We start from the raw sequence: 26284 nt of genomic DNA on the forward strand, positions 1-26284 counted from the left end.
CGAGGACAGACATTACTTCACTCATTACCTCGAGCTGATTTTGAGTGTTTCTGCCAGCATTCCTCAGGCGTGCCTAAGCAATTGCTTTATGTCACACAAGATTGTGTGTGTGTTTGAGAAGAGATCTTTATCCAGCCAGGCCCCGACCCAGCAGCAGTATAACCAGACGTATCTCTCCGAGAGAGGGAGAACCGGAGAGACAGAGAGCGAGAGACTCTCTGCCTCTGCAGGGTCAGAGATTACAAACTCAATTGTACTCTGTTGGATGACATGTCTGCTCAGCAACTTCCTGCTGGCGACATCAGAGGGAAGGAAAGTATGGAGAAAGGAGAGGGGGGGAGGTGAGGAGGGCATTCCATGCTTCCAGTGCCATTAATCTGTCTTTCTTTGTGTGCAGCAGTGTGAGAACAAAAATGAGTCCGAATGATCAAAACCAAACAAAAACGTTCAAATGAATAACAAATTACAACAAGTGAATAGGTCGGAAACGATTCTCTTGAATCTGTATTTCTCGTTACTTTTTCTCTGTATACGCCCGTCTGATATTTCATATTTTTTATTTTCTATTTGATTGATTTGAGATGGGACAATCCCGCTCATTAATAGTAAAATTGATCACTGATATCAATATTCATCATTCAATTTGGCCGATGCCATTGGTGCGTATTATAATTTTTACGTACCCATTAATAAGCCGTCACAATTATCACTTTATTGCAATCATTACAACTATTGCCTGATCGTGACTATTTTAGGCTGAACGCACACAAAAAAATGATTGGTTGAAAAGTAAAGTGTCGACCTGAGTACACAGTTCTCATGTCTGATGAAAATAAACCACCGTGGCGGTCTAGATCTCACGGCGGTTTGACAATTTCTTCCGTTTCACCTCCTGGGATCATTTTTCTTGTTTTTTCCCGAAGCAAGATGATGAGTGAGAGGTGCTGATAACCGCTCTTTATATTTATAGCGGAGAGTGCAGCAGTGCGTTTGTCAGCTCCGTTCAAAGTTATGGTGGAGATAACTCCCAGAAAGTCCAAAATGTGTACACATTCCCGATGGAATGAGAGCAGAACCAACATGTGCACAGAGTGGTGCTTTTTGCTTATTTATGTATTTATCAGTGTTGTTCCTTAATTTCACCGTCTTCCGTCCCGTCCACCAGACGATGGCACAAGCAGACGTAGTGCTTATACATTACCACAATATATAGAACAATAACAACTTAAATATGGAATGCATGAATTTAACGAATGAAATCAATGGAAATGTACATTCTACTTATTTGGTATACTTTTTATACAGTATAACCAGGGGCGTCGTTCGACCTATTTTAGGGGGGCTTCAGCTTCAGCCCGCCTAAAATACATATCATACATAACAATATAATCCCCGGACACTAGGACCTCGGGGAGGCTGCTGCGCTGGCGTTCTCACTCTGCCAAGTAACGTCTCTCCTCAATAACAGCCAGGATTACAGCCAATGAGGTTAGCTCAAAGGGATGCACGGAGTGAACTTGTAAGTCCAGGTAGTTACAGAATGTGGCTATATATATATATAATATATCGGTAGCTGTTACCGAGTGTTACCTGCTGACATTTAACTTTACTTGAGGCAAATGAAAGGGAAAGTTAGAAACTGTCTCCAGTGAGCGAGAGTGTGAACGAGCAAATTCGAAATACAAGAACTATCTCTCTATTCTTTGCATTAATATATATATTATTCCATTTTTTCCCCCATTGAATGGTATATTTGACACTGAACTAGTTTGTCTTTATCTGATGGTGTCCAAAATGAGCATAAAATATCACTCTGACCCTGAAATTCGGTCTCGAACGATGGATAACCACTGATGCCGCTCCCCTTGGGGCTTAGCTTCCCCCCCCCCCCTTCTTTGAAATCCTACAAACTGGGTATAACAAACACCAGGAGGCTTCCATTTGAGAAAATATGGCATCGGGCTTTTACTTGTGTTAAAATTCCGCCTTCCATGATAATAAGTAACCACCAGTAGAATGGAGACACATGGAGAAATCCACGAGACTGGCAACAAGTTTCTCCGTTCATCTGTTTTTCGAGAAACGCCTTGATGGGATCTTTCAAAGCGGTTTAGCCCGCAAGCTGCTCGCTAGGTGCTGCCAGCTGTTGTCGTGGGCTTCAAGTGTTTCAAGTGCTTTTTCTGAAGACTGCTATTGCTTTTATAAATGGTCCGACTTGTAAAATCGGAAACAAACACGGGCGGAGAGTTCCAGATTTCATCAAATTCTACGACCAAAAGAAAGTTTTCCCCTCCGATGTTTGATCTTGTTATTCAAAGTGCCAGATGTGTGTATTGTGAACCACCATTTCACCTGTTGTGTTTATGAGAACGCCACATTGTTTTTGGCTCACACACACACACACACTGTATCTCGGGTTCAGGATCTTTTGTCCATTTTAAAACAGTGACTGGGTGTCACACTCGCCGTTTCAACCGAATGTTGTTGTTGTTTGTCTTCAGTCTAGGAGCCCCATTAGTCCCACTCGGTGAACGTCTTAATTCGGGCAGTGTGCTTTTGGTATGAGCTGCTGTCGATTTTTTTTAACGGCAGGAGGAGCGTGATCATTATTTTCAATAAGGCTCCGGTGATACGCGCGGAGGGAAGCCGGGAATTCACAGTCTGCCCCGTGTGCGCCTGCTACCGGCTCGTGATTAGGCAGAATAAACATCAAATACGATGTGCGTTTTCTTCCTTTTGTGTGGAGAAGTCTCGTTGACGTGTCGCTGCCTTCAACTCGCTCGGCCCAGAGCTGAAGGGTGGTGCCGTGAAACTACAGAAAGTACACACACACACACACACAAACTATATTTGAAGTTGGAACTGATTTAGAAAGTCACTCACTCTTTGATAACAGCATAACACACTTGTTTATATACAGCTCGAAATACAATCTACAAAATAGTTTCCTATATATCTATGTACATAATACACATGTGTATGTACGTGTGTGTCTGTACATGGAATTCAATACACCATTGAGTCATTAACAAAATATTGGCGTCATTATAATGGGAAACGAGAATCAATAAGGAACTCGAAGTCGTACTCCCGTCGCTGCCAGCTGTGACTAATTCATCCCTTTTTTGCCCTATTTTGTAAAAATGTCTCGACGCACACGCACAGTGCACGCGCTCTGTCGCCTTGGTCCACTGGGCGAGCTTCCATCAAATGCTTTGGCAGACTGTGTGTGTGTGTGTGTGTGTGTGTGAAGTAGAGTATTGATTTGCATGCAACATCATTTTCTTTCCTTCTGAAATCTCTGGCGGTCAGTGTAGCGAGAATAAGATTCAGCATAATTAGTGGAATAATGCTGGCTCTCCACATATCTTCTAACTGCGCGCTGCCTGTGTTTAAGGCACATCGGCACGTTATCGCAGATGAACTGCGTCCTTGGGCCGTGCCGCGGAAGAACACATATTTGTTCTCTCTCTCGTGTCCAGGCATCGCTGCAACACCATTACATCATCCCCTCCTTGCAACACAAGTTCAAAAAGCGAGGCTGCGTGAGAGGCTATTTGGCGTTTATAAGCCAGTTGAATGATATTTGAGCACATCTTTGTGCTTATACAAGAATGTTTCTTTCCAAGAGAAAGAATATTTATTGTTTTAGAAGGTATAACCAGTATCGGTGCTCGTGTGGCGCAGCTGACCAATCGCGTTAGCAATTAAAACATTTCCTCTCATGCCGAACGCCGCGTGAATCCAACTGTACTTAAGGAGACGCTTGGCATTTGAAGAGTTCAGAGGACGCTTCGCTAGATCCCTTCCCGAGTGTGATAACATTTTGCAATGTGACAGCTGGAAATGAGAGGCCGCTCGGTAACCAAGGACCCGTTTACTTCGAATTCCTGGAAGGGAATCTTCGGAGCGGTTTGCCGCACTTCATTTCCTGAAGGTCGTCATTGTGCGGCGTTTATTCGCGGCTGTATTGGTGCGAGGGAATATCCACGAAATCAGGCCAAAATTGAAAAGGGCGCGTAAAGAGCTTTCATCCAACACCGACTGTTGAACAGTTGGCGGTGTTCTCCCTTCGGAACGTATCGGATCATCTTATCTATCCTAAGCTGGAGCACTAACCCGTGGGCTCAGAGCAACCTAAAACTCGCCTTTGATAATAATCAGGGGCCAGCTTTCCTTCTGTGCTCTTTTTTTCTTCTCATTGCCGGTCTCGGGAGAGGGGAGGGAAGAGACGGTTGTTTCCCACAGAGGCTGAGTGAACACAGATGGGGGGGGGGGGGGTCAAGAATATCAAAGCAAATATTCACCTTTTTAAGAGACAGACACGTTCATAAACTCCCCGGTCCTTCTCCGTTTCCACGTTATGAAATCAAATGCCCACCGTGAAGCGGTTTGTTACCTCGACGTAAAAAATACGAGCGCTCTCCCCCGACAGCACCTGCGTTAAAGAGAGCTGAATTTGTGGCATCGATAAAAGGAGATTGCGGTGGAAAATAAGTAGTTTTAATGCCTCGGATTCCCTGGAACTTTTTTTCTTTTGAAGTCGAGGTTTGAAAGCAGACATGGTAATTGTCTCCGGGGGGTGGGTGTGTGTGGTGGGGGGGGGTACTAAGTAGACGGGTTTGACTGTGTGATTCTCTATAATTGGCAGTGTAGTTGACTGATACTTCCACTCAAGTATGAAAATAACATCTACTTATTTTTTTCTCGATTTGTCACTTCCAAACGAGTTTGTTAAACGGCGTATAATATTTTCTCACCATCTCAGGTTTTGGAAAATGATTGCAAGCCCATTAGAAACCCGTTTATTTATTCTGAATCTATTTTTTTTTTTTTTCCCTCCAGTTTTTAAGAGTTCAGCACTCCTCAAACAGAAGCTCAATTGTGAGTACAAGAAAAGAAGAGAAAAAAAAGACCTGCTCCTTGGAAAGTTCCAGCAGCTCACTTGTTGAGTCTTTAAAAGAAGAAGAAGAAAAAAAGAAGCAGAAATGTGACTGTTGTGAGGCAGGCTGGTTTTCTTCTTGCCTGAGGGCCACTGCAGGAGGTGAAGTCATAAACATGGCTGTGAAAGTGGAACTGAGCTGAGCGAGGAAGTCTGTGTGAATCTGCCTGCAAAAACACATGACTTCACTACACCTGTCAGCACCGGCGCTGGCTTAAGGGCTCATGTGTGGCTCTCTTTTTAACAACGTTTGCAGAGCCAACTCGGTATGCTTATGAAGCAGCGGAGTAGCAGAATTAATTTAATACCTCTGTCTCCCAAGGCATTTTAACAGTGGGACGGTGTGGCCGGCGACAGCTTGGAGTCATTTGCGGCAAGACAATAATTGCTCAATTGCTGTCACACTGAGTTGGTTCATGAACTAAACACCGCGGTGCAAATACACCGAGGCATCATGGTTAATATCGGTCATTCCTGTCGAGATTCCTCACTTGTTAGTTAACCTAATTGTCACGTTGCAGCGATGGTTTGATAATAATTTTAAAAAAAGAGTTTTCTACTGTAATTGATCTCAAAGAATAAACTTAAATTGGTTGTATTTTAAGATACAAGCAACCTATGTAGACTTGTACTTTGAGAGTAATTACAAACGTACACATGTTTTAAATTGGGGTTTTACTTCTGCCAGTGCGAAATATGTGAAGTGACCTTTTTTTAGTTGTACCGAAACGGAGAGCATTTTCTCTGCTGTGTGTGTGTGTGTGTGGGTGTGGGTGTGGGGGTGGGTGTGTGTTTTCTTCTTCTCTCTTCCAGTTGAGCTGACTCTGTGGCAGTAATTGGGAAACCGTGGCCCCCGGATGCCGAGCGTCTAATAATGAGACATGTCTCTCGTCAGGTCGAGGGTATTAATAATGTAGGAAATTCGGGAGCCAGCGTGGGACACTCCTCGATAATTAATGTTCACTCTCCAAACTTGACACCGGTTGATTCTGTAGGTGAAGGAGCGCGCCTCAATTTTTAATCATCGCCGTGCAACTCGGTCTGTCTGAGCTCAAAAGGGAGGAGACAAAGTGGGCTTCACTGACTGCCTGTTTAGAAGGATAAGATTAGCACAGCTTTTGGGGGCAGGTCACATGGCACCAGTGTGATCCAAAGCCGCTGTCTATACAGGCTCGGGGCACATATGTTTGCACCTTTTGCTTCCAGTTTTAAAGGGGGTTGTTGAAGCTGTCTGACAAAGCGTCGGCCATGTTGAACACCCCTGTCGCTTTAAGATACTAATTGCAGTTTGGTTATTTTAGACTGCGATTAATAAAAGATTACTTTTAACGAATAAAAGCAAAGTATGTGTATAACTCCATAGTTTGATGATTAATTATTCTTCCGGTTGTATTCTCAATGAATCATGTCAGACATTTACCCAGAGTGACTTGCATGGTCCAACCAATCAAATAAAACGCACGGATGTTGTATTTACTATCACGTAAGCAGCATAATTGTGAATGGCGTTTCTGTTTGAAAAACTACTTTTTAAAACTAATCAATTCTTTAAATAGTTGTCGATAAATGTTTTCCGATTATCGTCTAATTGATCTATTCTAATGTTCTGGCCACTTTTACATGCATGATGTACACTACCGTTCAAAAGTTTGGGATCACTTAGAAATGTCTTTATTTTTCAAAGAAAAGCACTGTTTTTTCAATAAAGATAACATTAAATTAATCAAAAATACACTCTATACATTGTTAATGTGGTAAATTAATGTTTGGTTTCTAATGAAATATCTCCATCGGTGTATAGAGGTCCATTTCCATCAACGATCACTCCAGTGTTCTAATGGTACATTGTGTTTGCTAATCGCCTTAGAAGACTAATGTCTGATTAGAAAACCCTTGTGCAATTATGTTAGCACAGCTGAAAACAGTTATGCTGGTGATATAAGCTATACAACTGGCCTTCCTTTGAGCTTGAAGTTTGTAGAACAAAATTAATACTTCAAATATTAATCATTATTTCTAACCTTGTCAATGTCTTGACTACATTTTATATTCATTTGATAAATAAAAGTGTGAGTTTTCATGGAAGACACAAAATTGTCTGGGTGACCCCAAACTTTTGAACGGTCGTGTAGTTTGAAGCCAGAAATGCTTTTTACACGATCTGTTGAAACCTCTTTGTTCTATCCACTGTAGCCGCCCTTTGAATATCTATCGAGTTACTTCTACCATTTCTGACTTGGCAATCAGACCACAATCTCTAAAACACAGATACACAATGAAGAGCACAGGGGTTTTATTAAATATGGTGCAAATAAAAGCTTCTGAACCCTGAATGGAATTCATGAGTAAAGTAGATTACAAGACGAGTGCTGGTAATACACGCGCCGTTGTGGCAGGTATGATAAATTCTTCCAATTTAGCTTTTAACGCCACGTCTGGCGTCACGACGCACAACAACAACACGGCGGAGTGATGTTCACTCTGCGGTCGCGGCTCGTGTTCCCGTTTGAATAGAAATCGCTGTTCTCGCCCGCTTTCATTCATTCTCATCAACCCTCCTCCGCCGCCTTTCATGATGTTGAGCCGCTCTTAATGAAACTCAACACTTCCGCAGATGTTTTCAATGTAAATGTGACGTGAAAAGATTATTTCTCTCGTGAACTGCTGGAAGGCCTTTGATGTGAAACAGATGGAGGAATGAGTTTTGCATTGCGGCATTCAACAGCAGATGGGAGGCAATGAAGAAAACGGGGAGGATTCTTCCGAAAATAACATTTTTTTTTAAACGCAGATATACAAAGTGGAATAAGGAATAAAGGCCCGTCTGCCATAATAGCCATTCGCAATATAATGATCAATTTGTGGCGTAACGATACAGAAATATAGTCTTAAATCGTGCACAAATTTGTTATTTTTGTCGTCGAGTAATGTATGACTCTGACTCCGTGTATTAAGTCATAAGACGTTGCATAAATGTGTAATAATATAGACACATTAGTCTTAACACAGCCATTGCATTAACACTGTTACAACTTACAGATGCTGAAAACAAGTAAATATCAATAATGGATCAGTAGACGAGGCTAATCGACTCGTAATGAGAGGGCGTCGGCTGCAGTTGCTTTTTGGAGATTGTGTTTGTTTTGAAGCCCGATACACGTACACGAACAATATACACGCTCGCCCATCTGTGTTGTCTGCGCGGCGATGGAAAAAAACCCGATCGTGCGCTTCCGGGCGGAGCGTGCACAAAGGCTGAGAGGCAGCTCCAGTGCAGTATTTCCTGAGGGCAGCTGCATTCGTTTGAATCCTAATGAATGCCAGAAAACCGGCTGGTGTTGTTCGGTAAGACCACAGACAGATTACGGAGCGATTGGTGAATGCCTGCTTTTGCATACGGTTCCCAACAAACACCCTTTCACCTCCCACATGTAACCCGTAGCTCAGACGCAACCCATCTGTTCTCCATTCCCAGGGTGAAACCAGCCCTGACAGAACTGGCTAAGCAGCGTGTCTCAAGTGTCCTTTTCCGGAGCGACACCGTTGGCTTTGTGCACTTCCCTATCGACCTCGGCCTCCTTGTGTTTTACTCCCTCACCTGCTACTCTTATTATCCAGTCTTTCTCACCGAATCATATCCCCTCATTTTTTACTCGCCGGTGCTCACCCCCACCCATCCCTCTCTCCTTCCCCGCCTGCCTGCCTGCCTGCCTGCCCCTCCCCCCTTATTCCACCCTCCTCATTTTTAAAAGCCACATGCTCCCAGCCCGTCTGGCTCAGTTGCACCCTGCCAATGAAGGGCTTTTTATTGGGCTGAGATTGAGTGCAGCCAAGCAGGGCCTGGCTAGAGCTGAGGCTGGGGCCAGGCTCCCCCCCCCCGCTCCCCGACTGCACAGCCCCACTCCACATGCCTGTTCTGGTCTGGCCCTGTCGCCCAGAAGGAGATTACTTGTCTCTGCTGCCCTTAATTGCCGACAGCAGCTGAAAGGAGCCAGAGAGAGAGAGAGAGAGAGAGAGGGAGACACTGTAGAGAGAGGAGAGGGAACAGTGTTGGCTTGTCGAGCTGTTACTCGACAAGCTGGGACTCAAAGGTTTGTGTTCCTGCTGTCAAACCCTGGCTCTGTATTGGTAGTTTTTTTATTTTATTAAGATGGATGTTGTTTTCATCAAATGTCGGTCGGAGCGCTGGTATTTTTGGGCCGTGCTAAAAATGAAAAGAACAGTATATAGAAGGCAGATGACGTGTCAGAGGACGGGAAGCTGGTGAAAGACTCGTGAAGTCTGAACCCTCGGTTATATGGACGTGTGGCGGGAGCAATAGGACCACTGTGCCCTGTTACTGCCCTCTGGGCCACGGTTATTTTTCATAGCCCACGGCGCACTTCCAGCAGCGTGTGCCCCGCCACCCCCCATTTTCACTTTTTCCAATGAACTTGTTAATTTCATGTTATTACAGTTGGTTTTTATGTTGAATCCCCACTGGCTTGATCCCAGCAAATTAAATCGTGGGCAGTTTATTGAATCGACGGTCTCCGAAGAAGCAGCGAAGCCGTATGAATTTCTTTCGCCTCCTTCCAGTTTTTGCTGTTTAGTCTCGCGTCGGTTGGTCTTTTATTCTGCCGAGCTGTCATCGTGCAATGTGTTGAGCATCGCTTATTTACGGCGCGTTGCCTCCTTTACTCGTCTCAGGACGTAAAAAGCTTAAGTGTTGCGGCATGTAGCCTGTAAATAAAATGAGGCTTCGGTGTAAATTGTTTGTGAACATACAGATTTTCTAGTCTCCGGCCAGACGAAGTGGTGAAACGCAAAATATGTGTACCGTCTGCAAGAAGGGGAATGAATGACTGAATTCTCGTTTCATGTAGCGACGATATTTTAAGGAGCTACAAATCATGTGAATTACGCATATTGCTCCAAATTTTTGACGGTGTGATGAGATGGTCGAAGCTCCTGCCAGTTAATTTGGCTTTGTCCAAATGTGCAGGCGACACAACTATAAGCTGTTGTTTCGTGAAAAGATGTTTTATGATGTATTTAAAAACAAAACAAGGGATAACGTGTTAACGTATCAAGCTAAGTAAGCTAAGCTATCTGGCTTCTGGTGGAAGCTTCGAATGTACACGAGAGTGGGATCCCTCTTCTCTCATTTGTTATGCCTCAATTACAAGCAGTTTTTTATGGAAAGATGTTTTATGATGTATTTAAAAACCAAACAAGCTATAAAGTGTTAACGTATCAAGCTAAGTAAGCTAAGCTATCCGGCTTCTGGTGGGAGCTTCGAATGTACACGAGAGTGGGATCCCTCTTCTCTCATTTCCCATGATGCCTCTTCCTCCGAGTGAGCCATCCAGGTGGCTGAGTAATTAGATTCACACAAATTGATTAAAAACTAAAGCGGAAATGCCCTTTTTTGTTCTCAAAACACAAACGACGCATGACCGATAACTAGATTCATCGCGAGGCGGCGCGCCAAGGCCCGGTTGAGATGCGTCCCGCGTCCATTTCCTGAAGAACTGTTTGGAAGCCAGTGGTGCAGTGGATGCATTTCTGTGCTGAACACGAGCCAATCGCCTGCGTCTTTCATGAGCGAGCAGTGGCGCTTGTCTCACAATCGTCTGACTTCTAACGCCGAGTGAATTGGCCCGGAGCGACCAACCGGCGACACCGAGGCGTTTGAATGCACCCGTCACACCACAGCCCTCGCATCTCTCCCTTGTCAAACACATCGGTCCCTCTACCCAGAATGCCCCAGGGCTGCAAGTCCAGAGCTCGGATGCTCACGAACGACTGAATTTGGCATGCCGGACATTTTCACCTGTGTTTGGGGTTTTTTCCGACGCCATTCCACGCCCTGCGTTTCTCAACAGGCTTGAACTTTAATTGTATTTGTAAGCAGCTCCACTCTAAGCCAATCAGATGCCTTCCTGATGAATGTGGAGGGCTGTAGCAAACCCAAGCACAATGTTTCCTGCCCTTTTTGATTAACACGGAATGGAAACAATGAGGCGGGGGGGGTGGGGGGGCGAGGTAGCGAGGCAAAGCGGCACATTCAACAGCTTTAAATGCTAATTAGCTAATGGCGGGATGAAAGAGGCGTTTCACGTGAACACGCTCAATCTCCGGCTGCAGCTCGTTTTCATCCGAATGTAGCGAGACCACCACCATTTTGTTTCATTGAGCGCGTTACAGCCATCTTGTGCACCGTGAGGTTTTATGTAACGATCTCAGACGAGGCGAGACGTGTCTCGTGGTACTTTCCAGATTGGGTACTTTAAGATTACGTAACATTGCTGGTTTCATCGAGCGGTTGAAGTGATGTCACAGCTGTTGAGGTGATGTCATAACTGTTGACGTGATGTCATTCAGACCTGTGCGTCTTTCACCTCAGTTTCATCAACTTCTCAGAATTCTCCTGCCTGTGTTTATGAAGTCGGACAGGCACTGAATGACGGGAAGTAATGTTGGGGTGTTGTTAATATACCCACATGCTGCATTAATTATGTCTATGGATATTCATTTTATTCAACATTTTATTACATGGTTGTCATTTTACACCAGGGTTGCACAACAAAATGCAGATTGTTGTCCTTTTGTGTAGAAGACTGTAGAATACTATGGTACGATTATTTCTTTGGTTGTGGGAGTTTTCTTCTTTCCTACTTTTTTTTCCACCTTGGGAAAATATGTTGTATAGATTGAAACATGAGAAAGTATTGATCTCTGCAGCGCCTTAGATTTTGTTTGCGGAAGAGATCCCGAGCGAGATATTAGATTTATTACAGAGACCTTTAGAGGCCGAGCAAGACGAACACTTCTCGCTCACCGCTTTTTGAACTAGTCTTCCGCCTCTACGTTAATCTGACGGCATTCAATTTGGACTTCTTCACACTTAAGACCGACACCATAATGTAACGGTAAAAAAAAAATGTTACGTCTTCAACGAACATTCGATGCAACGACGCTGCCGTTACATTTATTCTGCCGGCAGTAACGGGCACACATCTTATCTTGCACTGTTTATATTGTGTCATTTGTCTTATTTGTCTTATTGTCCAATGTTATGCACCACCCGCCAAAACAAATTCATTGTATATCCGGCAATAAATTATTCTGATTCTGACACAAGACCTGCGTCTGTCGTTTTAGTCCCAAACTACCTGGTGAATCCTAGAAATATATCAAATGTTGTCTAAATCTTTTTAGACAGATTCTGCATTCACATGCATCTGCACCTGAACATGTTTTTGGGATTAAAAGCTTTCTTTTTTTCCCGTTGGCAGTCGTAGTTGCTTTAACTAATCACCTTGAAAGACTCGGGGATTGAATGCAGCTCAGCGGTTTGTGTGTGAAAGCCAAAGAGGCGAACGCATCAACCCAAATGCAATCTTTGAACTCGCCGGCTATGATTCAGCTTTTTATTTGTTGAAGATTAGGTTGTAAACCGTCTGCTTGTGAAACAATCTGCTCCCATGCGTCCTCCCTCGACTCCAACTCCAGTCTCCCATCACAATTTGCTAATTGGGCTGTAAACGGTAAAATAAAAGGAAGTCGGATGTGTAATATATTAAAAAAAATATTGGTCCGGCTATCGGATGGTTACACTGGAGCTCCAGAAATATCGCTCCCCGCCCCCCGGAGGCGTATCGCCTTCTGAATGCTGTTGAGAAATAGGTCAATTAAAAGTAAACAACACGCAAAGCTAAATCACTTTGGATTAAAGTGCCATTCTAAGTGTCTAACATGGACATTTAAAACAGAGACTCAATTAGGTCCGCTCACCCTCGGAAGCTATTTGAGAAGAACTGCAGCGGTTCACAGGATCGATCCGTACGTTGTCGGTGGAAACAGGGCATGAGCCCTCTGGCCAGTTGATGTTCTTCCTTCTTAAGTTAATCGGAGTAAATTGCTTCAGTGTGCCCAATAGTTCTTCGGTTGTTGTTGTTACTGAAATGTGTTGTGTAAGTTGTGGTAGACATTTAATATTTGTCTTACTGTCAACAAAAAACAGAAACAACTGAGCCCTGTCTCCCTGCCTGTAGGCCTGCCTGTCTGTTTGCCTGCCTGTATGTATGTATGCCTGCCTGTATGCCTGTCTGTATGCCTGCCTGCCTGTATGTATGTATGTATGTATGTATGCCTGCCTGTCTGCCTGTATGCCTCTCTCTCTGTCTGTCTGTCTGTCTGTCTGTATGCCTGCCTGTCTGTAGGTCTGCCTGTCTGCCTGTATGCCTCTCTGTCTGTCTGTCTGTCTGTTTGTATGCCTGCCTGCCTGTCTGTCTGTAAGCCTGTCTGTATGCCTGTCTTTCTGTATGCCTGCCTGCCTGCCTGCCTATCATAGATGTGTTGCTAAGTGGTGAGAAAGAGATTATTTAATGAAAAAAGGCTAAATATTTCTTTTTAGCAAAGATTAAATGGTGCATTTCTTGGGGACTATTTTCAGAAGCCAATTAATGGACTTTTGGTGCACCACTGAATATCTGACTCAAAATAGACGAATACAATCATGACATTGTCGGTCATCCACAGCAACGGTGTGTGGTGTCGGCTATGTGTTTTTTTGAGGAACGGTTACAATAAAAGAAGTCTATATAGGCCTGCAACCTCTAATTGTTTTCATTGTTTATTTATCTGACAATTGAAACAAATTGCCAATGAGCAATTAGTCAACCATGTCTCTTCACATTTCTTGGCTCCAGCAGTGATTTGAACATCAGTTAATAGGAATGTGGCGGATGCGTTGCACATTGCTGCCAAAGCATTTGCCATCCACACAATGTGGAGTATAAACGGAACCTTTTATTGTTTACAACACAACTCCACATAGCAAAAAAATGTGTAGGATCTGATTATGAAAATAAAATTATGTCTAACATTGCCAGCGTTGTCCCAAGACACCACATTCCTGGACCCGCAACCTTCCTCTCGTTTAACCCCCATTACATCGCATATAGTTTTGGGCCGCCGGGGGAATTTTTGGAGACGGGAGGCGTAATTTAATTGGAATCGCTGTGTGTCGTCCTGGTAGGAGGAATCAAGGGGCTCTTTTCAGGTCCTCATCAAATGTCTAACAACTTTTGAGTGTTTACATATCTTATCACTCACCGGTGTGTTGCACTCAAGTCGACATGGACCGTAATCAGAAATCAACATCATCTCTCCCAAGTTTGTCCGGCACCAACAACAAGATGGGGGCTGCACACTTTTGTTGATTTCCCTTAAAAGCCCCACATTTGTCACAACCTTCAGTGCTCCTTTGAGGGAGATAGGGAGAGTGTGAATAAGAGGCTGGGGGGGGGGGGGGCAGCAGCCGGAGAGAGGGGGAAAAAAGCACGCTGTCACGAGGAGAGCCGCTTCCTGGCCGGCTAGATGCAATCACGGGCACTATCTGCTCACGCCGGAGGAAATTGGATGAGCTGAGAGCCGTTGGCTGCCAGTGATGGGAAAGATGACTCCTCTGTCACTGCGTCAGTCAATTCCATACTCTCACCTGAGAGACCAATCAATAACACAGGGAGAGAGGGAGAGAGAGAGAGAAAGGGGGTGGGGGGGTATGCCATGGGTTGCTGTCAATTATGTGGTGTAAAACATCCCCTCCATCATAGAGCTGAGGTGTGCATAAATATGTCACGGATATGGTTAAATGTGATGCCTTTATATGGATTTAGGAAATTCTATCAACAATTCTTTGTGTAATTACTGGACGAACACCTGAATATTATACGTACATTTTTTTTTAGCCTTGTCCGTGTGACAGCACCAATGTATCCGCCTCCCTGAGGAAAGAGATTTTGGGGATTTTGGTGCCGCTTGTGATAGATTTTTTGTCTCATCTTTGCCGCTAGCAAGTGACGTAACGGCTCTCATTAGCAGCTGCATCATTAGTTGTGCAATTACAGTGCAGAAGACCCAGAGAGACTCATAACTATCAGTTGCTGTCAGGGCATGTGGTATTACATCAGGCGTGCGCGGAGGACATCTCGCTTGATGCCGGCGTATAAACAGACACTCACTGAATGATTCATAATCGTGATACCGCTCAAGAGATTTACCATATTCTGTGCCCAATCTGGCTGCGGCAGTTCCTTGTAAGATGATGCTAAACTGTTCTCTCTCTCTCTCTATCACTCTCCTCCCTCCTCCCCTCCCCCCCTGCAGTTCCCTGTAACCTGTGAGGAGTCAGCTTCACCATTTGTCTTCATCTGCACCAACCCCCAGGAGCTGCTGGTGAAATTCCCCATGAAAGGGAAGCACAAGATCTGTAAGTCCGACTTCAATCATGTACGGGGAAGTGGAGTGAATGAGATTAGCCTGGCCAACTGTATTTCTTTTCCTACTTTTTTATTATATATACTTATATAATTAATTTAAAATAAGTATATATATAAAAAATAAATACTATATATATATATAATTAATTAAAAATAAGTATATATATAATAAAGAAATACAATATATATATATATATAATATATTTTGTATTTCTTTATTCTATATATATATATATATATTTATTTTGTATTTCTTTATTTTATATATATATATATTGTATCTCTATATTTTATATATATATATATATATATAAATAATAAAGAAATGTTTATTTTTTTGTCAGCTTTCTCCTCTGCTTTTGTATGCACACACACACACACACACGTGTATACATGAACCAGCAAAAAAAGTGATAAAGCCAGACTGATTCCTATATGTTAATTAATTTAAAAAAACATTAAAATGCACAAATCGTTTCCCCGTGTACACTTCGCACCGATCTCTCTCCGACAGCCATCTGTAAAGACTGGATGTTGCTGTCAGGTTGCCTGGGGGACGAGCCGGGCCCGGATGTGCGGTGCTGTTGCTGTATTGTGTGATTTATAATGGGACTCCAACACATTTTCCCTCCGCTGCCATCGCTGCTGCTGCAAAATGATGTACCTGCGAGCTCTTTTGTTAATATTTCAAAAACCCCTGACGACTTTGAGAGAGCTTTGTTGATGCAGCTGTGCCTCTTTCAGATCTTTCTAGATTGATAGAGAAGGTGGGGTTAAAGGCTAAAGGTCAAATGTAGCAGGAGCTGTGTTACTAACCATGTTTATGGTTTAGCACAGGCATGATCAGTGTGGAAAATAAATGAAATGAAGCGCTTGTGTATGATTTTAAATGCGTTGAGCTTGATCACTGATATAAAAAACATTTCAGAAGACTATTAATGTAGTTGAAGTCCTCCTCTCTGTCTTTAATTGTTCATACGTTTAATTCTCTTTGTGATTAACATGGTCCTGAATAAAAGGCTGAAGCCGGTGAAACATGCTGACACATCGCTTGCTGTCGGAGGCTCACTTCGCTGGAGGGAAATCTGGACTTGCATTATTTAGAGCTGCTCGTGGTTTTATGAATCAGCATCTCGGCCTCTATCGGCGGTGAAATAAATATGGCTCCGTTGAACTCGCCCGTTGTAAATTGTTAATCGTCAATAGCCTTTCATTATTAATTTTTACAGTAACTGCAGCTTGTTTCTTTTTCCAGTTTGGTTGTGACGACTCGTTTTTTCTCCAAAAGGGACACACATATTGAACTTTGCGGATTTGTTTTCTGGAGAAAGATGAAACGCTGCGTCAGGGGGAAAAAAGAAAAACACTTTTCTCTTTGGTTGTGTTTTGATGGCCTTCCATTTATCACGTCTACAAAAACATCACAGCAGCAGAATCTTTAAGGAGGTCCCCTTTATTCTCAACCGGTGGCATTATACATGTCGTAACCCGCAAAGAGATGTGATGCTACGATACACTCCCCCATCTTTGTTCCAGCTCACACGTCACACGACTGTTTACTCGTGCCTGCTGTTCCTATTTAAGTTAAACTAACAGATAATATGCAGACATTAACGACACAAAAGATTACATCATGTTACAAATTGAGACGTTAGAGCGTTGATATAAACCTCAAACATGGACACAGCTGATAATTCTGTACATAGCACATTATTGGTGTACCACTACATGTAATTTAAGAACCTGTGAAATTCCTTTGCGTAATACTCTCCCACCTACATAAAATATAAAAATATTTCAGACTATCACAAATATGCAACGTTGTTAATTTGTGATCATGCATCAACAGTTACTTCCCCAATCAAAAATTAAAAAATAACTTTAAAAACATGACTGAAGTATGGACTTGATGGTATTGATAAAGTATAAGAAGTAACCGTTTATGGGGACAAATGCTTACATTTCTGGTTTGTTTGTTTTATATACACTATCGTTCAAAATTTTGGGGTCACTTAGAAATGTCTTTATTTTTCAAAGAAAAGCACTGTTTTTTCAATAAAGATAACATTAATCAAAAATACACACTATACATTGTTAATGTGGTAAATGACTATTCTAGGTGGAAACGTCTGGTTTCTAATGAAATATCTCCATAGGTGTATAGAGGCCCTTTTCCATCAATGATCACTCCAGTGTTCTAATGGTACATTGTGTTTGCTAATCGCCTTAGAAGACTAATGGATGATTAGAAAACCCTTGTGCAATTATGTTAGCACAGCTGAAAACAGTTATGCTGGTGATATAAGCTATACAACTGGCCTTCCTTTGAGCTTGAAGTTTGAAGAACAAAATTAATACTTCAAATGTTAATCATTATTTCTAACCTTGTCAATGTCTTGACTATGTTCTATGAAATGTTCAATTCATTTGATAAATAAAAGTGAGTTTTCATAGAAGACACGAAATTGTCTGGATGACCCCAAACTTGAACGGTAGTGTATATATATAAGGTTCTTTGGAACAAGTTTTTTAAGCAATCATAATTTAGGGCACTTATAAGCGAAATAGCTTCCCTTTCGGTCAGCCGAATTTATCCTCCTTTTTTTTTTTTTACTGGTGGTTGTATATTTTGCTGATCGAAATACATAAACTCATTCATTCATCTTTTAATGAAAATAGGCTACCTCTGGTTATAATAGCCGTCATACCTCCCGCACCTCGTTCTGTGCACGTGTCCAGTTTGTGCGTGCGTCGTCGTTGTGTCGTGCACATTGAACACACTCCCAGCTGTCCACATTAGCTCTGGTGTCTGGAGCGAGTTAACCTGACCCCGCTGGACCCGCACAGTCCAGCCCGTCTTATTCTTCTGTCACCAGCGAGCTTTTCACTATCTCACTCCTCTTGCTCTCTCGCCCCGGCTCTTCCACCTCAATTCCCACCGCATCTCACGGGTCAAGGCATTGCCTGCTCATCTTACTCGGGGAGGGGTGGGGGTGGGGGGGAGGAGGCGGCAGCTTTGCGCAAGTATTCATTTTTTTTTTTTGCTCCCCTGGCAGCTTACGTCGACAAGATCCTCTTGTCTCTTGTCACCGGCGTCGCCGGCCATCTCATGCCTCATCAGAATGAGCAAGAGAGAAACAACAGGCCGCACCCCCTCTGCGTTATCTGTTCCTTTCAGCCGACTCAGTGTTTTTTGTTACATAACACGCACAGTTGTTGTTGTTGTTTTTTTTCATTTGTGTGTTCAACATTAATTTGGTGGATAGTGGGGGGGTTTTTTTAAAGAAGAAAAAACACGTCGAAATTGCATTGTGCTGAGATTGATTCTGTCATTAGGCAAATTCTGCAGTCATGTTGTTGTGTAAAAGTGGGAGTCCTGATTAATTTGCGCTGGTGAAGAACTAACTAGCCCTGACATTACAAAATATCATGTGGAAAATGTTAGCGGGGGCTGGCTTTATTTATTTATTAACTTTCCCATTAGCTGTTACCGTGGCAACAACTCCTCTTCCCCGGGTCAATTTAAGATAAGCATACAGGTGAAATGCTCGGACACTATACTGCCATAATCTCCATCCATCAACGTCCGTCTTACTCAAATTTCATTTATTATTAATCTGTTTACCATCAGTGCCGAAATATGTATTTGGGCTTAAGTGCTTTGGTGGAGTTTTATTTATTTATTTATTTCACTTTTTTACTTGCTATGCTCTCCTGCATATTGCTCTTGATGATTTGCAGCTGGCTTGCATTTTTCGTGCGATATGAATGGGAATTGTTTTTGATTGGTCGGACTGGCAAGCCAAACAAATGAGCTGAGAGCGGCATGATGCTGCGGTCCAGCTCGTTTCTTGTGGGGTCGGCAGTTCCAGCAGCTTCACTGGCAGCGGGGCAGTATTGCATATTACGGCGTGGAGGCCGGAACACCCACATACGGACGGACGTTATTGGAAGCAATTATCAGATAAAGTGATGCTCTTCCCCTCTCTCTCTTTCTCTCAAGACAGGTTTTACAGTCGGCTTTGTACTGCAGATGATATGTCAGGCGATGCTCGACGCAGGTTGATCACTTATTACCCTGTGGAGGAGTCTGTGACATTTAAAATGGCATGCAGCCAAGGCTCACTCCCTGTAATAAGGGATATGCATTATGGTTTATGGTCACATCCTGTGAACATTTGTATCTATGTGTGCCTGCGTGTGCGTGTGCGTGTGCACGCTTCTGAGCTGAAGGTCAGTCTGGATGCGTTGATAGCTATTTGGCTCTCTGACACGGATCCGCGTTTCCCCCCCCCCCCCACTTATAGCCGGCCCACGCTCGCCGTATGTATTTAATAGCCCGACATCCTGCGTATGATGTGGCCGTGTGCACACAGCGGAGTGTGTACACAGCCACGTAGTAAAAGTGAAACACAAACCATATACCACTAAAAAACGATGTTCTCCGTTGAGCCTTCATAAGCTCTGACGCAAAATGCCAAACTAAACGTGCTCTCCACCCAAAAACAACATTTTATTTCATTTTCAACGAATGTTTTTGTGTGTTTTTTTTACGTTTCTCGTGGACGGGCCAAAGCGGCTGGACCTCTTCGGCTGATCCCAAAGACACAAAAACACACTGACTTATGTAAACTATAATTACCCTCCTCAGGCCACAACACATTCTCAACCAACATTAGTTTGCCATGGTTACGGCGGGCTGTTCATTATCCTGTAGAGCTTGCAGAGAGCTTCACGAGTCAAAGTCTCTTGGCCTCGCACTGAACCGTAAGCCAGTTGGAGGCCTCACAATTAGCAGCCAAACATGGTTGATTTTAATGCCGAGAGTCTGAACAAGATCCAGTCGTCTGGCGGAGATCAGAGCTCGGACGACATTGTAATGAATTCAACATGGTTTCCACCATCAGCCATGCCGGTTACATCCCCCCTTTGTCATCTTGAAGTGAATTAATTTTTTTTCTCTCACTGCTGCCAAGCCTTTTTTGAGAACTCCATAGGTCCATCTCGACCTAAATTGGTCGACATCACGCTTTCTTTCGACTGTCGCCGCCGATCGAGCCAGAAGCCCCCCCCCCCCCTCTCTCTCTCTCTTTCTCTCTGTACTGTTCCCGCAGAACAAAGCGTGAGGTAACCTGAGAATTGTGTTTGACCTTCCTCCCTAGGATGCCTCCAAAGAATTAAAATCCTATTGCTCCCAAGCATGAAGGGTGGATACCCAGAGTAATGTTCCGTGAGTGAATCAAATGGCTTTAAGCCTTGTTTAAAGAGTGCTCGACCAGCAAGAAAGAAAGGGGGAAAAAAACAGCAAATCTCTTGTCCAAGCACTCCCATATTCAACTGACTGAAGCACTGAGTTAGTCAATGAAGAGCAACAGTTCAAGGATTCAAAATGCGGTTGATAAGCTCAAGGCATCTGATGCCTTTTTGTTCCATCTCGGAATAATTTAGCACTAGTAGATACGGCTGAAAATATTATCTCGATTAAAAAAAATTAAAAGAAGAAATTCTGCCGCTGCAGTGTGCATTTGTTCTATGAAGATTCACCCATTATAAAAAATTTATTAAAAAAAAGAATGTCCTTTAACAGCTTTAAAAGCAGAAAAGGTCATTTCCGAGCTCCGGTGCCGAGCGTATAGCTCTTGTGGTATTGCATATGAATTCAGTGAGTGCTTTGTACTGGCTTATCTTTTTTTTCTCTAAAGATTAGTCACTCTGATGGCTCTCCAGCAGATACAAAAGAGCTCTTTTTTTTTTCTCCTCCTTTTTTCCCGCTGAGCTTTTTGATCCAACTACAGGGAAGAAAGTCATGAGTATAATTACTAAGATGAGAAATTCCACTCCAGCTTCAGGTCATGATGAGATCTTTTTATCTCTACTCGCGTAAGTCATTGACATATAGATAATCGGAGAATCACCGGAGACCAGAGTCATTTCAAAGGACCTCAAGGTCGACAAAGTATTCACGCCCAGAGCACAAATATCATTTTCTTCCATTTCTTCTGATCATATTTTCTGATGTCGAGCAGAATGCAGCTACATTTGAGCCGTTAAAAAAACGGTTATCAAACGCAAACACCTTTTTGGAATATTCCTTAACCAGTTCTACAAGTATAACAATGTAATATGTGTGTAGTGGATCATGGGAGTAAATATTGGATGGTATTATGGATAGTATTGGATAGTATCATGCGAAATGGAGTTTCCCTTACTTCTTGTTTAAATCGTTTATCCATTTTAACAATATAAGGAGGCTCTCTAAATAAAAGGTGTTTTTTAAAGCCTGTCACGGGTAGAAACAAATCGCTTAAAGAAGACTCTGTTCGGCGTGTACCGTAGAGCTCGGTGAAAACAATGAGCTGGGTAGTTATAGACCAACTGCTCCAATTTGCCACCGTCGAACGAGGGGACATTATTTATTTCTCTTCTCTCCTCCCGTTCCCTCTTTTTTTTATTTTTGGAAGAAAAACCACAACAAAATTAAGCCATAATTGCTGGCGTCTTGCGAGGCGAGTCGGGGTTCGCAATCCGGCCGGTGTTTATCCGTTTGTGGACGTGGAATGTGCTCGCTGTCTCTAGCGGCCATTTAATGGCCTTAAAGTGATGACCCTCGAGACTTCAGCACCGGGTTGATTTGGTGTTGCCGATGGTTACCGGTGGTTACAGATGGTTACCGGTGGTTACAGATTGTTACCGGTGGTTACCAGTGGTTACCAGTGGTTACAGATGGTTACCGGTGGTTACAGATGGTTACCGGTGGTTACAGATGGTTACCGGTGGTTACCGGTGGTTACAGATGGTTACCGGTGGTTACAGGTGGTTACAGGTGGTTACAGGTGTTTACAGGTGGTTACCGCTGGTTACCGCTGGTGCACTTCGACACAAGCAGCCAAGATCCACGTGTGTGTATCTGCTCCCATGGCAACCAAACTAACTGAAACCAAATGTTGTTTGAATAAGGAAGTCGGTCAATAATTAGCCACAAGCAACCTTCATGTGATTTGTAAAGCAAGAAGCAGTAGGACATGTCGGTATGCCTGAGCGGTGACTTACTATGGCTCTGATGCGTCATTGAGAAATAATTAAAACAATAATGCTGGATCACGTGCACACCTCCACGTCTCTCGTGCTCGCGAAGACCAGTTGGACTTGGAATGGCGGCCTCCGACAACAACAATGGGGGAAAATGGCTTTATGAAGCGGTAATTAGAGATTGGCTGGGATAAATATTACTTAAAAAAGGGTCTGATTTCTTAACTTTTATTCAAAGGCTCGAATTTAGTATAAAAACAGATTCACCCATCAGGCTCATAATGAGTGCGTGGCAATGGGGCTGTAATGTACGGCCTATGTAATCACAATAAACCCACGCAAACGCATGTAATACAGCAGCAACTGCTGCATCCTGATTTGCCTTCATCTGCTCTGGTAAAAAGAATTCCTGTACAATACATATTCAGCAAACCGTATGGGAATTGCCTGAGGCGAAAATAATCTATATTTAGTTGTTCCTGCGTGAGAGCCACGTAGCCAGGGACGAGTGAGTATATATCACATATAACCGGTTGTCTTTATTTGTTTGGTATGCATTTAACATCACAACCCTTGTACACATTGCCTCTCCCAGCTCTCTCTTCAATATCATTTGCATCTTCAGGCGCATACATTATGGAGCCGTTGCAATATGTACGGCTTTTATCCCCTCGGGCGCCACCACATATGGAAATAGAAACAATATATTCATACTGGAAATATTGCAGTTGAATTTTGCTCCACTAACCATCGGCTGCACTGTTACCTTGTGATTACCTCTTTGTTTTATGTGTGAAATCGCAGCACCGGGGGATTGCAAATAGAGAGAGAGCCAATTACCTAACAAACGTCCACCTTCTCTCCCGAGGTGGTCAGGATTTTTTCTTTCTTTTTTTCTCCCTCCCCCTCTATTCCTACCCTGCACTCTTCCTCTGTCATCCACTGCTGTGAGACAGAAAGAGGTTAGAGCCACGGAAGTCCTTTTTTGATTATTTATTCATGGATTTTTTCCCATTTAATATTCATGCCTTTTTTTTTTTTTCTCTCCAGCACTATCTGGGCGCAGAGGAGAATTTTCTGCCTCGGAGGCGGCCGGGGCCAAAAAATCAGGTTTCAGCTCCAATGAGCTCGGAGGATGAAGGGGAGAGAGAGGCCGGGAGGGAGAGAGAGAGAGCGATAGAGATAGAGAGGGAACAAGAGAGCAGGGTTTCATGTGTTCTCTAGTAAATGAGAGGCAGGCCTTGAAGGTGACAGGCTGTGTTTATTACTGATCTGTCAGCCGGTTAATGGGGAGAGGAGAGGAGAGAGAAGAGCACACAGGCATGGGAGCGAGAGCGAAGCCCCGAGCAATAAAGTTTTGCCGTACTCGATGTGCCTGTCCTCACAGATTCACTGACAAACACGCCAGCCTGCTGAACTGCATCCACTGGAAAATACATGAGTCTGTAACAAAGAGTATTTTGACGTAAGGTAATGACGATGGTATTTAGATTTTTTTTTTGCGAAACTCAAATCACGCACCGTCGCCTGTGTTTTGATTGCTGTGCTCTCTAAAGCCCAAATGATACACTCCGCGTACATTTCATCCTCTGCCTGCGTCTGCCAGCGTCCGTGCGCCCCGAGAAGTGTACGGCTGTGTACGACTACGCAGAATAATAACGTGCGAGCGCTAATGCGCATGCAGACGAGCTGAAACTCGCTTCACCGGGGACGCCTGGGGAGAATGTGCACACGCAGTTTTCTTGTCTCCTTTCTGTTGCACTCGTACGGACGATCAGCCCGCTTGGCGCTGCGGGCGTTGTCGGGATCTGGGAGGCGTGCACTTTACCCAGATCACCCGTCTGTGTGGAGGGTTCACGGGGCCCGTATCTGTAAATCTTCTGAAATGTATTGGAGGATATCATTAAAAAACATATCTGTTTTTGGACTAAATCCAGTCAGCAATGTCAGAACAACAAGTCGCCACCTTTCACCTTAACGACGGCTTTACTAGAAAAACAACTCGCAAAGAATAACCGCAGCAACGGCTATTATGACATCATTAATGGTTCCCTTTGTCATGGCGGTTGTGGCGTTATCAGGCCATCTTACAGCGTAACAGATTACAATAACAGGGTATTAGATTGTCTCGTGCAGATAAGACTCCAGGTGCATATCTAAGGATGTCTTAACGTTGCAAGAGTCACTAAATTAACCATATTTCACTTCCTGAATTTACTTGAATAACACACATGTGGCATAAGTTCTGTATCCTTTGTGTATTTTGATGTAGGGATGTATATTTTGTTTATATGGTTGAAATAACGTTTAGCTTTTCCTTGTGTATCTTTGACAGGGACCCGCTCGGCCCGAGAGCTCCGTGCACTCTTTGATTGCACCTGAGCCCGCTGGTTTCGTCCCGCCGCCCTCGGTTATGAAACCTCTCGGTTTTTCCCGTCTCAGCAAATGGCGAGAAGCCCGTGTATATCGCTCTTTGTCGTGGCAACGGATTTGTCTTTCCTTATCTCCAAGCGGAGCATTGTTGCCTTTTATCAGTCACCGTGACAAAAATCCATATCGATCAGCATTTTGACGTGCCGGCCGCGTTCTTCCGTGTCACGTTCATCGCATGAGCGGCGACGCTTTCTTCAGATTCTGTTGAGTTGTTGTTCGAAGAAAAACAAATGTAACGCAATTACGGCGCGTTCCAGAGCTTCGCGTGTACGTGTCTCCGTGCTGCTCTGGCGCCAACAGATACCCGCCTCCTGCGTGTTGAGAAATGCGTTCAGCGATACCGTCGATGTGCGAGAAGCGTACCGCGCCTCTTGTTGGGGATATCGATGTTACTGCATTGTTGCACAAGTCTGTTTTTTTTCCTTCTCTGATGATGCCTGTGAGGCTTGTACTCTTAAAATTGATTTAGTCTTCAGGAATATGCCGTGGATGAAAGTGTAGCAAGGAGAGTAACGCCTGTTTCATGCACTCTACGCAGTTTAGAAAAGAAGACAAAGACATGGGCTTTGGAACCAAATCATTTCGGCGGTACAAGTGATCTTTGCTTTTTTACTGCGGAGAGAAAGAAAAAAAGGAAAACTCAAACCCCTTTTTTTTCCCGTGCAGGTTTGGACCCGTCTTCAAGTAGCTGTTTCCATTCGTACCTCAGGCTCGTAAAGTGCACGGCGTTTATTCTCGGTCCGTCCGGATGCGGGTGGTTTGAGCGCTGCTCATCTCCTCGTCGTTTTGTTCTATGGGTCTCACACCCTCACATTATGTGGGTCAATGTCTCCAAAGTGAGACGCACACACACAGCACCTCCTCTGGCTTCCCTTCATCTCGGTGCCTCCGGGGTGCATTATATATAAGTACGTGCAAATGCGAGGGAGAAAAACATATTTTCCACATCTAGGGCTCCGTCCCTTTTGGGACTGGACCCTTATGTGGGTGAGTGTTCTGTTTTCACTCCCACATGTTCTTTTGTTTCCCCCTGTTTTGTCCATCGTTTCTCCCCCTCTGGCTTTGTCTCCGTTCCTAAGCCTGTCAGAGTAATCAATCTGGATCGGCCCCGAGAAGGGGGGGATGCAGACAGATGTGCTTTGCTATGTGATCGATGTTCTTGATTTGTGAGAGATTACTCCTGTGTGTGTGTTGGACTGAATGGGAAAGGTCTGCTAGCGAGCATGGGTGCAGTCGGCGTGCTCCCTTGACTTTGTTAATTTGTCAGGTTAAGAATCGAGGATCGATGGGTGGATTATTTGCACAGTTCAAGAAGCTGGCGGAGGTGAGGATGTTAAACTCGACACGGCCGACGAGTCACTGGATGTGGTTAAAAAGTCTCACTGGATGTGTTCTTTTACCCAAATACAACATTTATTTCACACCAAAGTCTGAGATGTAACATAAAAGTGAATTTCTTGTGTATCTCGATGCGAGTTGTTGATTTTCCTTTATGAAAGAAGTGTTGCCATAATACACATAACATTTTGTGAGTGACACTTAAAATCTAACCCTATGTCATTTATAACAAGCTATTCCAAACTGTGTGGCCTCAGTGTTCCGGACATTCCTA

At 43.7% G+C, this 26284-nt stretch overlaps 1 protein-coding gene across 2 annotated transcripts in view; it reads left to right on the top strand.

Annotated features, from left to right (window-relative positions):
• Positions 1–26284, top strand: part of trip4 (thyroid hormone receptor interactor 4) — an 84263-nt gene that overhangs the window by 17650 nt on the left and 40329 nt on the right. Inside the window, exons 12-13 of one of the 2 annotated variants that reach the window (XM_056413025.1) lie at positions 15098–15200; positions 25339–25489. In XM_056413025.1, the coding sequence (XP_056269000.1) occupies positions 15098–15200; positions 25339–25489 (254 nt within the window). The remainder of the gene's footprint in view (positions 1–15097; positions 15201–25338; positions 25490–26284) is intronic. The other variant, XM_056413026.1, reaches the window with a different exon arrangement.

The sequence above is a fragment of the Pseudoliparis swirei genome, chromosome 4 (genome assembly GCF_029220125.1).
Source record: "Pseudoliparis swirei isolate HS2019 ecotype Mariana Trench chromosome 4, NWPU_hadal_v1, whole genome shotgun sequence".
Taxonomy (NCBI): domain Eukaryota; kingdom Metazoa; phylum Chordata; class Actinopteri; order Perciformes; family Liparidae; genus Pseudoliparis; species Pseudoliparis swirei.